Consider the following 17,770-nt stretch of genomic DNA (forward strand, 5'->3'; position numbering starts at 1 on the left):
TTAGCCGGGGTTCGAACTGCAGATCTTCCAGACTCAGAGTGGACACTCTAACCATTACACCATTGAGTCTAGTTAATAGTATAGGGGGGGGGGGTGAGGAGTAGCTTTGTGTTTCACAAATCTATATTGAATATATCATGGAATAAAATGCACATTGATGACTCAGTTTTCACTTCGTTTTCTAAATTCTTGCACGAGTGACTTTTGTTTGAACGTGCACAAAGTGACTTCATGGAAACAGAACCTTCTCCAAGAACTTCATGGAAACAGCATTATCTTCAATAACTTTCTTGGTGAAGAAAGCTTTTCTTTTTTTGAATGTATCAATTTATTTTTTAAACAAGATTCAACCTTTCATTTTGTTGTATATCCCTTTTTATCATAATGGACTTTGTAACTGTGTTAAAAAATAAAAATTAAGTGTGGTGAATGGGAAATGCTATTTTCATCTTGGACAAATCAACGCAGTGGAAGCTGTGGTTTTGCAGAGTGAAGCTGGCGATAGAGATAAGTGAGATATTGAACGTAAAGGAAAAGCAGAACTATGATTATGGGTTGTGCACTTCTCTTTTTATAGTTGGAAAACAATTTCTGCTACATCTCTCTATATGAGTAGTGTTCATTACTCCGGTGCTTTAATTTGGCGTTTCAACAGAAGAAAAAGGGAGTAAGGAAAGCTAAAAAAAGTGGAGAAAACCTCTCGTCTAGAGATGGCAGAGAAAAGGGTTCTCTCAAGAACCATGCAAGGAGTCGTGTTTCTTACTCTGATACTTTACTCACAAGGTAGGATTTTGTGTCACGTTGCCTCTTTATTCCTTCCATGATTATAAGAAACGGCACTCTTATAATGTTAAAGTTTGGCGAAAAATATAAAACGTAAACTTTCATACAAAATGCAGAACGAAGGAGGTTCTTGTGTGTGTATATATTTGTATATGTATGTATGTATATATATATATATATATATATATATATATATATATATATATATATATATATATATATATATATATATATATATATATATATGTATGTATATATATGTATGTATATATATGTATATATATGTATATATATATATATATATATACATATATATACATACATATATATACATACATATATATATATATATATATATATATATATACATATATATATACATATATATATATATATGTTCGAAAACAAAGGAATAGTTTGAATGGATGATCAACCCTTGTATAGTGTCGTATAACATATTTAGCAGTTATCGGTGAATGTGTACAGCGGGAAAAAGTTTCTTAATGTGCCGTACTTCTTAATTGAATGGTTAAGTGAGCAAAAAAATAATCATTGCAGGTACCTTATTGGTTAATTTAATTCCTTGTATTTTATTTTTTTTGATACTTATGAATTCTGCTTTTTTGAACATCCTTAATTTGGGTCCACTGTCAGTAGAATAAGGTTCTCTTTTACCTTAAAAGTGGTCACCTTAATTTAGGATTGGCTTGTTTTCCCAATGGTTGTTTATTTATTTATTTATTTATTTATTTATAATTCATGTTTTTTTAATTACATTTTCACTTCACACTTTTTTCCCCAAGTTGTCCTTGAAACGTTGTTTTCATCACTCCAATCAATTCCTTAAACTTTTTGTTTTGCTAATTTGTCATTGTTTTACTTGTCTGCTATGTCAAACCATATAGCATAATCATAAGTTGTAAATATTTCAATGAGTGTTCTTCGATTCATGTTTCTTGCTGGAAATACAGTCGAGAGGATACTGTATTCGCAACATATTATAATTTTGTTGCTTTGCTTATTAATGTTATAATGCTGAATAGATTTGAGTTAGTCATACAAGTTATCCTCAGAGATGCTTGATTATAATTATCATTTTTATAATAACGATATCTGTAAGTTGTGATAATGGATATTTTTAATTGTCATTCTCTTGACACCAGCACTGCCCTCCACCTTAGCATTTCTCTCAAGTAGGAATGTTTAAAAAAACATGGAAAGCCCCCCTTTTATACCTCTTCACTCACTACACGATGTTCAAGCTGACAAAGAACGCACATTAATAATGATTGAGTGGATCAGTTGCTGCTGACAGGATGGATCAGAGATCATGCACTTACAGTTTAGCTGTCTAGTCTAGGTTTAATTTCTGACCACACTGTGGACTGCCATCCTGGTGGTTTGCAGGCAGGGAGTTGCATGACAAAACTAGAACAGCACTTGGAAGAGTACATACCTCTGCCTGGCTGCGTACTTCCAACAGGCTAAACAATTTATGTTTTGTATCTCACTATAGGCCAGATCCGGATTTTCACCAAAATCAAATCAATTCGTCCTTGCCCCACATCCAATCACACATCCTTGCCCCACTTGTCAACCAAGTTTTGTCTGAGTCCATCCATAGCTTTTTGAGAAATCCTGCTCACGGACAGACAGGTGGGTGAAATCATAACCTCCATCCACCTTCAGTGGTAGATATAATGAGCTATCCTTGAGATGGTTATTCAGATCTGTCCCAAATACGAGCATTAGCTGGTGGCCATTAAAGATCCCACGGTGTCTTTCACGAAGATTGTAGGCGAGTTGTACCCGCCACCCTGAACAAATAAATTTCTGACCACCATCAGTTTAACGTAAGGCCCAGCCAGCTGGTTCCTGAAATCATTTCGCCACACACCTTCTCCAAACGACCACACCCTAAAGTGGGAGTAATTGGGGCCATTCAAGGTGTAGTTATGTCAGTATATCAGGTAGTGTTACTCCTTTTTGTTGAACATGGAATGGAAGCAAGACACCATAAGTTACTGTTACTATAGCAGTGACACCATTTTTTTGTATTATATGGCATCATTCTTGTTACACACACACACACACACACACACACACACACACACACACACACACACACACACACACACACACACACACACACACACACACACACACACACACACACACACACACACACACACACACTTTTAAACCATCTCTTTGCAGACATTTTTGTAGCTTTTTATCGCAATGTATTTGTAGTTAGGTTTCCTTTTTCTTAAAATCACCTTTCATTTGAATTTTCATTATAATGTAGTTTTGTGCAATTTGTTGTAACCAATGGAATGCTTTCCCCACCTCTCCCAGTATATTCTCCATCAGTTGCACATTATGTGAGAGATGCAAATGGACAATGATTGTGATTTGGATATTATTTTACCCATAATTTCTCACTTTTAGGGTATTTTCTTTTTTCTTCCAAATTCACTTTCTTTGGGAAGTGTTAAGGCAACATGGAGGCTTAAGAGCTGCAGAATTATATGTATACACACCATATGCAAAGACAAATGAAAAGACAAGGTATACTTTGCATCACTCTGGAGAGCAATATGAAAAATAAGAGGTCAACTTCACGAGCAGTCCCGAACGCCATTGACTGCAGTAACGGAAGGTTGCTGAAGATGGGACTCTTCTTCACCTATACCACATTAATAGCTTCCAAGAATGACGTATTTTCTGTTGCAACACCATATATTTAATATAACAGGATGACAGTTAAAATTAGGTGTTCCTGCGGAGTATACAGAGGAAACTCAGCTCAGTCAAAAATTTGAAGATATCCTCACCAGTATCATAGAGATTTCTCTACCAGTCATATTTTAAACTGTCTTGCAAATCAGATGGCAATTGCTTTAATCACTGATATTACAGCACTGTATAATTTCAACTATACATTATTTAGTTCAATTAAACTTTATCCTTTTGGTTAATTGATTGATCCGCATTGATTTGTGTTAGGATTTTTGAAAGCAATTTTTGTGTTGAATTCTTCACTGCAGGAAATTGACCTTTTTTAATGGCCAATTGATTATTCAACAACTGTTTTGGAAAGCCAGTATTTTAATATGGTTGTACCAATAATGATAACCTTGCAAACTAGAAAAGGACTCGGTAGAGCGCAGAGTCTCACCTCACGTGCCCATTCTGAACAAAAATACGATCGTTAACTGAAAACACTACTATTATAGCCTACTGCTATTGTCGTCCATATACCCGTATCATCCTTGCACCGTATTATGTCATATATATATATATATATATATATATATATATATATATATATATATATATATATATATATATATATATATATATATATATATATATATATATATATATATATATATATATATATATATATAGCCATTATCCACAGCTTTATTGATTATTAGGATATTTAATGACCGTTTTTTTGCACATGAAGGCTAAATGAAGATGAATAGGAAAAATAAATTCAACCTATATTACCCATGGCTTGTTGATCATACGTCTGAAGTTTCGCATCGATCTGTTAGGCGGTTCTGGAGAAGAGAATTGTTTTCCTTTTTTTTCAATCCAATATGATCACCAGACCACGTGACTGATGACATAAGTTTCATTCTTCACTTACATTGGGTTATCGATCAGATATATGAGGTTTCAGATTTTTCCGATAAGGATTTCAATTCAACCAATTATGGCTGGAATACTACTTCACTGATGTCATCATTATCACCCTATATACCCAAGGGGATTGATGACATATGCCAAATAAAAAAAAAAATCGTTGAGCAGTTTCAAAGAAGATGTCCAATTTTATTCTCCTTTAATCCAATATGGCTGCCATATCATGTGAACTATGACGTCAGAGTTATCACGAAAGTATTCTCCATGGGGATTCCCTCCCATTATAAAGGCTTTGCATCAATGGGAGAAGTGGTTAAAGAAAAAAGATTGGCTAACTTCTTGGAGTTAAAGAAATTGGTTAAAGAAAAAATTAAAGCAGAAATATATATATGTAGACATACAGAAAGACGGACAGACAGACAGGGGCATTAAAATAGCCTCGCAACCCCTTCGGAGCAAGATTAATATGGTAAAGTATAATTTTTGTTATGGGCAATGTTTAAATGCACTGATGGTTCATACATTTCAATATCTTTGATACATCTCATTACACCAATGCAATATATATATATATATATATATATATATATATATATATATATATATATATATATATATATATATATATATATATATACAAATAAGTGTGTGTGTGTGTGTGTGTGTGTGTGTGTGTGTGTGTGTGTGTGTGTGTGTGTGTGTGTGTCATCGTGTCTCCTCCATAACTCCAAAACTATAAAACCTAGCAACCTGAAACTTTATATGCATACTAAAAAAACTCCAAGGAAGTGCCTGACTCAAAATTGCATGTTTGGATTAATTAAAACACCCCTTTTGAAAATAATTAACGGCCTTATTAGAAATATATCCTTCATCCGGTGATCCTCGGCCACCTCGCTTGCTGAAGTCTGAAGCCACCATGTTTTTTTGGCCTGCTCAAACATGTCTTGACTTGGAACAGGCCGCAATGATTTCTTAACGATTAAGTTTTTTTTCTTCATTTTCTTCACTCATTATCGAATACCTGTTCATCATGGTTATTGATCGGTGGGTACATTGCAGTGCTTATAAACGCCCGAACAAGCCAGCATTCATGGCTATATTTCATTTTCGCATCTGAATAACTGAGAGAATCTCTTAAACTAAGCATAATTACAAAATTCAAGCTCCAGATTTGAAAGTATCAGTTCTGACTCCTAAAAAACAACGTGTTGATTTGCGCAATTCGGACATAGTTTGGACATTCGGAAATTGCTATCGCTTGCCAACCATTCGATTGGAGTGCTTGCTTGAGTGTTTAAGCCGCTTGCCGAGTGCCCCACAATGGATGGCGGTGCAGTTCCTGTCCCGAACAGGATGAACTGTTCGTAGTTGCTGCGAGGAAGAGCGTGTTCTGAGAATGCGTTTTCCCTACAGCGTGGATTTAATTCAACACCACCAACCACGCGGGCATTGTTCCCTCAACCTCTATCTTCACAGGATAGGGACGACCCCTCAGGGTTGTATGGCCAGTGTAATGTACCCAAGGATTTGGTTCATGTTTTCTCTCTCTGCACTCGGTACGATGAGCCCAGAGCGCGTCTAATGCATTCTGTCCGTGTCATGGGGATCACATGATGAGGCCTGCCAAATGTGTTTTGCCATATGTCTCGGAAGCACCCCCGGTTATGTCAATCAGTTTTAAAATTCATGAAAGAAAAGGGGCGATAAATATAAGCCTCAAGTTTCCAAATTTGATATGTTTAGGTGCACTGCATATATGGAGCCTCGCAGTTCTGAAATCGCCATTAAACCCCCACAAAGAAAGAAAGAACAACCAACCAGGCTATGCCATACTGAACGAATCGTTCACTCACTGCGGACAGTTTTGCCGCCCCACATTATTCAGAGCGAGTCGTTCTTGCTCTGCCATCCAAAGCGAGCGATTCGTGCTCTGCACGATCCCGACTGCATGAGAAATACTGAGGTGCATAGGGAGATGGATAATGTCCTGAAATGTTTCAAGGAGGACTATAAACTGAAAATGAAGGCAGCCACTCAACTCTCCATTATGAAATTATTTTTTAAATCCCAAGTGAATCAGCTTCCATTTCATCTTCTGAGCCTTCAACCTCAACTGTACATCCTGCCACATCTGAATATGCCTGTCACAGCCAATATGTTCTGTATCCAACCCCAATCATGACAACACTTATTTTAAAGTAATTCATTTTAATGTTTGTATTTGCTATATACTGCTTTTTTGCCCCTCCTCGCTCCCTCAATGCTCCTCACTCCCCCACCTCTACTCTGCTGCTCTTCCTTCGCTCCAATTGGTTCTTCTGACCACGTCCTTGTTAAAGTGGACATCTCTCTGGCTGTTATCAGAGAACCACCTCACCGCCGTCGAGTCTGGCATTTCACTCAAGCCGACTGGCAGGGTCTCCGAGCAGCCATCAAACTTACAGACTGGTCTCCTATCACTACTTTCTCAAACATCAACTCATCCTGGGAATTCTTTCAAAGAAACTTGCTCTCCCTCATGCACAGATTTATCCCCTCTCGTGTTCAGTTGTCTTACCCTTCCTCCCGCCCTTGGTTTACTGAAGCTTGTGGCGAGGCAGTTGTCCTGAAACAACTTGCCTTTGCCTCATGGAAAGCAAACCCAACTGAGGGCAATCTCAGTTCTTTCCACAAAGCTCGGAACAAGTGTGTATCTACCCTCAGGAGAGCCAGAAAACAACATCTTTCTCATCTCAAGTCTGAACTCTCATACCTCTCTCCCTCCTCAAAATCCTGGTGGCGTTTAATCAAATCTGTTTCTGGTGTATGTTCCCCCTCCATCCCCTCCCTTACCTCAAATGGCAGCACTGCTGATTCCACACGTGATAAAGCTGAATGTCTAAACTCGGTGTTTGCAGCTAAATCTTGTGTCCTAAACCCATCACTATCTCTACCCACTTTACCCAGTCGCACCCAACTGTCCCTGGACTCTGTATCCTTTTCTCCTGACAAGGTGGAGAGCTTGCTTTCAAACCTCGAGTCAGATTCTGCAACCGGTCCAGACGGCATCAGCCCACGTGTCCTCAAAGCCTGCTCTTCTGCTCTTGCTCACCCTCTCTCTGTTCTATTCACCCTCTCATTTGCCCAGGGTCATCTGCCATCTGCTTGGAAATCTGCTAACATCACTGCCCTGCATAAAAAGGTGCAAAAACAGATCCCTATAACTACAGACCAATCAGCCTTCTCCCAATCATCAGCAAGGTGATGGAATCCATCATCGCCTCAGATATGAAATCCTTCCTCTTCTCCAATGGCTTGATTTCCAATCATCAATTTGGTTTCAGACCAGGTCACTCAACCCTGGATATGCTGCTTCTGCTCTCCCATCAATGGATGGAGGTCCTCAATGCCAGACAGGAAATCCGAGCCGTATCCCTGGACATATCACGTGCTTTTGACACAGTCTGGCACCCTGCACTACTCACCAAACTCTCTTCCCATGGTATTCAAGGCCATCTCCACTCATGGCTCGCAGACTTCCTCTCCTGTCGCAGTCAATGTGTGGCCCTAAATGGAGTTCTTTCATCCCCTCTTCCTGTGCAGGCTGGAGTTCCTCAAGGTAGCGTTCTGGGCCCTGTTCTTTTTCTGGTTTTCATCAATGATCTCTCGGACTCTCTGGAAAATCCTCTATTTCTCTTTGCCGACGACTCCACCCTCTGCCGTACCATCTGTCATCCCTCAGACCGGCAAGCAGCAGCTTCTTCACTCACTGCAGATCTGGATAAAATCACAAACTGGTCCAACACGTGGAACATGTCTTTCAATCCAGACAAATCTCACACTCTCACTATGTCTCTTCGAAAGGACCGTTTACAAAACCCCCCCATCCACTTTCTCAACAATCCTCTGGAAGAAGTCTTTTCTTTCAAGCTTCTAGGTCTCACTATCTGCCATGACCTTTCCTGGGAAAGTCACATTTCCAACCTCGCCTCAAAAGCCAGTCGCCGACTGGGAATCCTCCGTCGTGCTAAGTCCTCACTCCCCTCTGCTTCATCACTCCCCCAACCCTCCTCACTCCCTCCTGCTTCCTTGCTCCCCCACTCCTCCTCGGTCTCCTGACCTACTCGCTGCTCCACCCCTCCCTCCCCCACCCCTTTAGTATTCCCATTATCTGGATGGTGGTCATGTCCGATCAGACGCTTCCTCTCACACAGCCTGAACTTGCCCTCACCTCACGCTGCCTTCCCTTTCCGCACCCCTCCTCACTCCCCCCTCCTTCTTCGCTTCCGCAACCCTCCTCGCTAAACCTCTTCCTCGCTCTCCCTCCCCCTCTCTCCCTCCTCTCCCTCTCCTCCTTACTCCTTCCCACCCCCTTAATATTCCCATCAGTGAAGCTACAGGTTGTATTTGCCAATATGTACTAATAAGTGTGTGTGTGTGTGTGTGTGTGTGTGTGTGTGTGTGTGTGTGTGTGTGTGTGTGTGTGTGTGTGTGTGTGTGTGTGTGTGTGTGTGTGTGTGTGTGTGTGTGTGTGTTTGTGTGTGTTTTCATAAAACATAACATGTTCTGTCTGCTAACTACCCTACCACCACCCCTCTCTCTCTCTCTTTGTACAATCCTCCCTCCACCCCCTCTCATACAGTGCAGCACCATCTTCCCACACCTCTCTCTCTCTGTCTCTCTCTCTCTGTCTCTCTCTCTGTCTCTCTCTCTCTCTCTGTCTCTCTCTCTCTCTCTGTCTCTCTGTCTCTCTCTCTCTCTCTCTCTCTCTCTCTCTCTCTCTCTCTCTCTCTCTCTCTCTCTCTCTCTCTCTCTCTCTCTCTCTCTCTCTCTCTCTCTCTCTCTCTCTCTCTCTCTCTCTCTCTCTCTCTCTCTCTCTCTCTCTCTCTCTCTCTCTCTCTCTCTCTCTCTCTCTGTCTCTCTCTCTCTCTCTGTCTCTCTCTCTCTCTCTCTCTCTCTCTCTCTCTCTCTCTCTCTCTCTCTCTCTCTCTCTCTCTCTCTCTCTCTCTCTCTCTCTCTCTGTCTCTGTCTCTCTCTCTCTCTCTCTCTCTCTCTCTCTCTCTCTCTCTGTCTCTCTCTCTCTCTCTCTCTCTCTCTCTCTGTGTCTCTCTCTCTCTCTCCCTCTCTCTCTCTCTCTCTCTCTCTCTCCCTCTCTCTCTCTCTTTCTCTGTCTCTGTCTCTGTCTCTGTCTCTGTCTCTGTCTCTGTCTCTGTCTCTGTCTCTGTCTCTGTCTCTGTCTCTGTCTCTGTCTCTGTCTCTGTCTCTGTCTCTCTCTGTCTCTCTCTCTGTCTCTCTCTCTGTCTCTCTCTCTGGAAAATCTGAAAATCCGACAAAACTCTCTCAGGAAATCGAAAATCTGGCCTCCAAAGCCAACCACAGGCCATGCATCCGCCATCATTCCAAGTCATTCATTGATAAACCAGAACTACGCAGAACCTACAAGGTCCTTCTTTGTGGCCCAATTATGTTCTGCTCTCATTAAAAAGCACCATTGCATGTCTCTCATCTCTTTCTTTTCTTCTCTTATCTTCTCTTCTCTCTCTCTCTCTCTCTCTCTCTCTCTCTCTCTCTCTCTCTCTCTCTCTCTCTCTCTCTCTCTCTCTCTCTCTCTCTCTCTCTCTCTCCCTCTCCCTCTCCCTCTCCCTCTCCCTCTCCCTCTCCCTCTCCCTCTCCCTCTCACTCTTCCTCTCCCTCTCCCTCTCTCTCTCTCTCTCTCTCTCTCTCTCTCTCTCTCTCTCTCTCTCTCTCCCTCTCTCTCTCTCTCTCTCTCTCTCTCTCTCTCTCTCTCTCTCTCTCCCTTTCTCTCTCTCTCTCTCTCTCTCTCTCTCTCTCTCTCTCTCTCCTCTCTCTCCCTCCCTCTCCCTCTCTCTCCCTCTCTCTCCCTCTCTCCTCCCTCCTCTCTCCCTCTCTCTCCCCTCTCTCCCTCCCCCTCTCTCCCCCTCTCTCCCCCTCTCTCCTCCTCTCTCCCCCTCTCTCTCTCTTTTCTCTCCCCCACAGGTATCCGGACGGTGGTTATCGCCATACGTGTTTGGTGGTGGTTATGTTCCGGGCAGTGTTTGTCTCCAGATGTGTCAGGGCAGTGTTTATCTCTGGACCGTATTTATAGTATGACCAGTCGAAAATTGATTTCAGAAATTATTTTGTTTCCATCTTCACTGTTATTCGATGCAGAATAATTCTGATGAGAGTGTGAATTGGAATTGACACTTTACCGCACATCTGCCTTCCCTTCCTCTCACCTCACACTGCCTTCCCTTACCCCACCCCTCTTCTCGGTTTCCCCCTCCAACTTATCAATCTCCCCTCCCCCCTCTCTCTCCCTCACCCCTCTCCCCCTTCTTTATCTTCCTCCTATCAGTATTCCCATCAGTGAAGTGACGGCTGGTATTAGCTCGTGTTGAATAAACAAAGTTAACGCTGCTTGGGTATTCTAAACTTTACAAAAAGTATTTGTCTGAATTTCTACCTCTGAGCTGTCTAGCCTGGGTTTGAATGTCATCCCTGCTATAAACTGTTATCCTGACGTTTCGTTGGCAGGGTGATTCATCAATGTGTGTGTTGTCCTTCAGATGAACGTTAAACTTGGCATCCCGTCTACCGGCATTAGTTGGTGGACGTTAAAGATCCCATGGTGTTCTTCATGAAGAGTAGGCAAGCTATCACTGGCACCCTCAATAAATTACAAAATCCTGCTTTAACCTACTTATTCGAATGTCAGGTTGGGACAGCCAGTTTGTTAAAGACTTGGGCCAAACCTTCCCCGGGCAACTCCATGATAAGGTGTGAATAATTGTGGTCGTGAAAGAACAAGAAAGAGCAATATGTTTGTATTTCCTCGTTCTGTATCAAACAAAGAGCATTTTATTTTCTGTATCTGACCAAATTACATTTCAGATATCTGTAAAACATTCCTGCTTGATTGATCACAAGATGATTTGATGATAAAACTTTAACTAAAACTGTATTTTAAGTTTGAGCTTCACTGCTATATCAATATGAAGTTTAAACATACACTTCTACTCGAAGATGCATGCAAACTAGCTCTACTTCCTTATTCCAGCCCTGACACTTCCTCTTTTTCGCCCTGGATTCGCCCTAGCTCTGTGCTCTGAAAGCACAGAGCCTGGATTACAGGTGTTATTCAGACATTGTGAGAAGAGAGCAGAGTTTAATAGAAAAACATGGTTGGAGATTTGGGTAAATAGACCTGCGAAATACCTGTGTTATGTATTGCCTAAAATATTTGTGGATTTGCTTTTTAATCTCGAGCAATTTACTTTTGCGACAATGGCAATTGTTTTGGATAAACACTGTCAATTTTATGGGGTGCACAGCAACATACTTGGGAATTGTACGACGTGTAAAACTGTTCCCAATCTTATTGAGCGATCGCATAAATGCTATGAAAGACATGAGAACTTGGTGGTTGGTCAAACCTTTTAAGGAAATTTAATGGAGAAACCACAACCGGAATTACTCACAAAGAAGGAACTAAGGAAATGGAACAGTATTTGTGCATGTGCATGCCAAAAGTAAGTTGAGTTTGTGTTCTGCAATGCTTTCTGGTGCGTGTGGGTGTGTGCACATAACATCGACAGTACAAACAAGAGTATTCTTTATTTATTTAACTTCTTAGTCTGAAACTAATTATTTAATATGAAAACTCGACTTGTGGAAGAGCAATATGATGGAGGATCAGAGTATGAAAGGGTATATATATATATATATATATATATATATATATATATATATATATATATATATATATATATATATATATATATATATATATATATATATATATATATATATATATATATATATATATATATATATATATATATATATATATATATATATATATATATACACATGCACATACGGTGAGGTGAGAGTAAACAGCCAAACACAAACATGAGAATAGAACAGGAGAGATACAAAATAGTCACCCTTCCCAATCACACATATTCTTCCACAAGTGCTTAATGTTCTCTCTCCAAAATCAAGGTCGAATTCTACAAAATGGTGGGTTAATGAGAGTAGATTGACCACTGGTAGGGAAGGAAGATGAGATCAATTGAGGTGATCCACCTTTAATCCATGGTGGGAATACTTGGATTTGATCAGACTCTGTGGCTTAATGGTTAGCATGTCCGTTATAACTCTGGGAGGTCCACTGTTTGAACCTTGGCTGAGTCATCCCAAAGACTTAAAAATGATACATACTCAATTATTGCTCAATGCTTTGCATTTATAAAGGATAGAGCATGGGCAAGCAATCATAAGTTGGTCATATTCATGTAGGGTTATTGGTTTTCAAGGTCGAAACGACCTCCTCCTGTTTCAAAGTTCCTTGCAACGGAGCTCATATTATTAAAAAAAAAAATTAATGAACTGACTCGGGGAGGTGATTTCAAATGTGGCAGAAAAGAGGATAAAAGAAGTGGAAATGGTAAATCGACCTGCAGTTTGAAAAGTGAACATTACAGAGTTGTGGAACAATATATGTGGCTGGAGAGGTGGAGTGGCAGGGAGCGATGAAATGCTGAAATAACAGGGCAATCAAGACCTGAACAGAGGCAGTAAAAAACAGGCCTACCAATCTGTCCTTGGTTGAGCAACAGGTCTTTGTGCCTCTTTATGTTTGTAGAAGATGCTGATGATGTTGATAGCCTTTTTTGCTATTTTTTATCCATAAGGCCATGGGCAAGGACCTGAAATTTTAGTTTTTGCTACCACCGTGAGGGTCTAAACATCACGATGTTTTTTTCAAACGCATATCTATAAGTCATGAAAACATATGATGGACAAGTCAGAATTGTAGCTTTGTGTCCAAATGTGGGTCAATTCAAGATGGCAGCCAAAAAACAGTAAATCCAAAGTAAAGTCTTTATTACTGAAGTCCAAGTCCCAAATCCTTACTGATCAGTTTGAAAGTTGGCACAGTTAATGGATGGATGTATAATTGTGGACTGTCACAATAGTTTTGTTTTGCGGTCACATGACCCAATTCAAGATGGCTGCCATAAATTGGTTTACTCTAGTTATCAAAATATTGGTCACCATTTCTAACCGTTTTTCGCAGTTATTTATGTATAATTCGATGAACAACACTGTAGAGGGACAGATGATGGCATCAGAGATGGTAGTTAAACTGCAGAAATTTTTAAATCTGAGCAAGTCGCAGCCAAACAAAGGGGGAACAGAGGAGTGGGGGTTGTCCAGTAGTAATACTCGAAGGGCACCCAGCAGAGTGTATACCTCCACCAGGCTGATTAGTTTATGTTTTGTATCCCACTGATCGGCCAGATCTGGATTCGGACCTGAACTGAAATGTAATGAGCTTGTTCTTGTCACCAACCCAACTAACCCATCAAGTTTTGTCCGAATCCATCCATAACTTTTTTGAGATATCTTTCATTAAATAGTTTTAGTCCTATCGCTCAATGGTGAAGAATCACTTAAAAAAATTATCGGATCCGAATTCGGATCTTCACCAAAATTGAATCAATTCGACCATGTCACATACCCAAGCTCTCCACCAAATTCATCCAAATCCGTCCATAACCATTTGAGATATTTTGTTCACAAACAAGCAAATAGACAGACAGGTGAAAAACATACCCTCCATCCACCTTCGGTGATGGAGGTAAGAAGAGACAACCTTCAAGTTATATGGCAGGTGTCTCCTCTTGAAAGTCATACCTTGAGGCTGTTTCAAGGCAGTTGCTTAATGATATACATGTACTGGAAACGTACTTGGCATTCTGGTGGATCTTTGGAAGTATAAAGCGTGTGAAGATGTAAGGTCCATCCACATAATTAAAACTACAATTTCACAACTCCGTGAATAAAGTGAACCGACAATGCAGTTTTCTAATTCGGTTTCTAAACTGATATGAATGTCGTTGTGTATTTGTCTGCAACACCCTTTGCAAATCCTGCACAGTTCTTACTACAATTTTCTTCGAAATAGTTATTTCCTCACGCAGACATGAATCATTTTGATTTTGCTCTTCAAGGTGATTGTCCGCCATATTGTTGCAAATTTACAGCTCAGATAATTTCTGGAGACTTAACCCGGTCTCAATATCTTCTAAATGGGAGTATGAAACCTCATTCCCAAGACGGTTAAGCATTTTTACCATCTCCACATTTCCTGTGAGTGACTTAACAACGCAGGGTAGGAGTATGTGTTTAGCAAGTTTGTACTTCCCAAAACCAACTGCCTGAAGGAAATCTTGGCCAAGAGACTGAACGGGCCAGTTTATTACCCTCACCGAAGGAGAGGGAATTGCGGTTGGGGTTGTGTGTTGAGTCGTCGATCTAGTCGTAAAAAAAATTTTCAACATTTTTTTTTTTTTGATTTGTTCTACCCTTATTATCTGTATTTAAAATGGTGATTTCAGTTAATACATTGGCGATTTCGATGAAACTTGGTTGGCAGGTTCATACCATGACCTAGTTGTGTGCAAATGAGAACCGTTGCAATGGACACCACCGTTGCCTGGCAACGGACCTTTGAAATTTTTGAAAAATCATAAAAAATTTCTTTTTTCGAAATTCAAAATTCGGGCCACGTGCGACTGTGGGCAGTACATTCAGCCATATTGTCAAAAATTTCCAGCCGGATCCAATGAAAACTGTTGGAGAAGATAGAGTTTGAATGAACCCTAGTCGAAAACAATAAAAAAACGAAGTTCGTTATATCTCAGAGACTATGAGTCAGATATACATGAAACTGGTATGGTAGGTTCATGGTATGTCCTAGTTATGTGTGAGAAAGAACCGTTGCTACAGACCCCTCCGTTGCCTAGCAACGGCCGAAAAACCTCTAAATGTGGGAGTATTTTAACGAAAAAATAATCTGCATTATTAACCCTTGAAGCTAGAATCATGAATTTTCTTGTGCTTAATCCTCAGGTCATTCCCCCTCGAACGGGCCCATCACGTCACGTTCTATTGGGTAGTCGACTACCCATGTCCGCCTACCGGCTTGTTTGTTTGTTTGTTTATTTGTTTGTCCTCACAGAACTTTTGTGTTTTTCTCTGCAATCGCTTGCCAGATTGAGACGAAATTTTCACCATAGGTGTGGCTACTACTGCAGAATGATTAAGTCATAATTATGACGTCATAGGCCACATGGTGTGGCAGCCATATTGGAAAAATGGAAAAACTTTGGACTTCTGTATCTCTGAAACCGCACCAAGGAAAAAATTGAAACTTGGCACATGGCAACTACTCCTCATGGGAAATAGGAACGAATTTTTAGGATGTCATAGGTGCCTTCATTATGACGTCATAATTGCACATGTAGAACACTACATCTGATCAGTATGAAATTTTTTGAGGGTTATCTGGAAATAAAATGGTCCAATGAAAATTTTGGGATGATGTCATCGGTCACGTCATTCGGCAGCCATATTGTTTTCAAAAGAAAACCTTCAAGAATCTTCTTCCCTGAAGTGGCTGAACAGGTCGAGGGAAAACTTTACATGTATGACTGCCTATTGATGAAGAACAAAAGGTTCACACATATGATGTCGCAGGTCACATGGTTTGGCAGCCATATTGGAATTTACCCTAAAACCTAGAAAAACTCTTCTCAAGAATGGCTGGACAGATCGAGGGGAAACTTCACACAAATGTTCCCCAAGCCATGGGTGTATAAGTTTATTGAGGAATAATTGATAGATTGCATGGTTTGGCAGCCATATTGCATTGAAGAAAATATTAAATAGTTTCTCTGGAACCGCTTCATCAATCAAAATGAAACCTCTCAATTATGATCTAGTAGTGATGGAGAATACAGGTTTTAAATTTCAACTTTATCAGACACATGGTCTGGCAGCCAGAATTTGTATTTTTTTTTTTTGGTCTGGGTTCTTTTTTTCTTTTTCGTTTTTGAATTGAGGCTCACATGGCTGTGCCTGGATGGGTTTGAGGGTAGAGGAGTAGCAGCTTAAATGTGAATCCTATCCAAGTTCCTCCTGATGACTTCATTTTTGCTTTGTGCTTGTTTGGGTTCATTCTGATTACTCCAATTCAGGACTGTACCTATTTGGTCTTCCATTTGATTTGAATTTAATTTATTTAAATCCCATTCTAAATTAAATTGAATAACCCTAAAAAAGTCATGGGTCAGTGTCAGGTGTACAATCAAAGTGGGGATGCATCAAAGTGGGAGGTCTTGGTACGCGGTCATCACCACCAGCAGTTATAAAGTGGCAGTTCTAATTATGTATCTTATTAATTACACAACACACCAATACACGAATGCCACACAACACACAACACAAAACAAGTCCTGGCAAGGGTCTGTTATCTCTGATTGTTGTTTTTCTTGTTCTGGATGTAGGAGTCTTTTCTGTGTCATCTGACACAGAAGAGTCTTAGAGAAGATTGAGAGAGAGGATGGCATGGGCATATAGTCATTGTCCAGCTCATCAGGTTGTGATAGCCAGCCATTGTCAGCTTGTGTTGATGATCCCTTAATGTCCTCGCTTAAGTAGAGAGCAGCCATCCGTATAAGCTGTTTTCGATCAGTACCAAGTTGTTTGTGAGTCTGCAACTCCCACTTGACTCCCATGTGCTCGACAGCCAGTTGCATCACAGACAGCTTTTCAGGAACAACAAGAAGTTTGCCAAGTTAGTTTTGGAATACCTTCAGGCTATCTTTGAAATCCCTTTCATTTTTTCCGATAAATACGATTCTCGGTTTGTCTTTTTACTTCCACAACCCCAAGAGAGGCCATATACATGACAAATGTATGGCAGGTCAGTCATCGAAACCACACAAAGAGATGCAAACAAATCCGCCCTGATGACTGTGTACAACAACTCATAGGCATCCTGCACTACATCTGCATAAGCTTGCTCTGCATCATCAAAATTTACCACACTGTTATTGGGCCTAATATAATCTCTAGTGAAAGCACAGTAACACATTTTGTGGTCAAGAAATTCAGTGATGCAATGGCCTATAATTTCTCATCCTTCTTCAGTGTAGCTACTTGTCTGATCTTATCATCTGAACGAAGTTCTTGGGTCTGGATAAGAGGGTCACAGGTCTGTGACTTTGATGTACTTGTTATCGCATAAAGTGCAGACATTCTCTTATATCCAAGAAATACTCGCAACTGGATCTCTCGGAGACTTCCTCTGCTCCTGACTGATTAAATAATGTGGAGCACCTGCAGCTCTAATACAGTTGAGTGCCTTATTGTGCGTGAATGTGTTCCGAGAGTCACTGTAATATGATATCTAAGGAGTATCATCAGATGATGGCAAGTTCAGGATAGGTTCAAAGTCCCGTATCCTTGCAACTTCAAGCAGTGTGTTCCATGA

The 17,770-nt window shown here is 40.4% G+C and overlaps 1 protein-coding gene across 2 annotated transcripts in view; it reads left to right on the forward strand.

The window, feature by feature from the left end:
• Positions 1–574: 574 nt before the first annotated feature.
• Positions 575–17,770, forward strand: part of PTPRC (protein tyrosine phosphatase receptor type C) — a 116,330-nt gene continuing 99,134 nt past the window's right edge. For both annotated transcript variants that reach the window (XM_085883265.1, XM_085883266.1), the window contains exon 1: positions 575–783. In XM_085883265.1, the coding sequence (XP_085739391.1) occupies positions 711–783 (73 nt within the window). In that variant the 5' untranslated portion in view covers positions 575–710. The remainder of the gene's footprint in view (positions 784–17,770) is intronic.

Source organism: Eptatretus burgeri, chromosome 5 (genome assembly GCF_056783735.1).
Source record: "Eptatretus burgeri isolate ZD-2024b chromosome 5, Ebu_testis_v1, whole genome shotgun sequence".
Taxonomy (NCBI): Eukaryota; Metazoa; Chordata; class Myxini; order Myxiniformes; family Myxinidae; genus Eptatretus; species Eptatretus burgeri.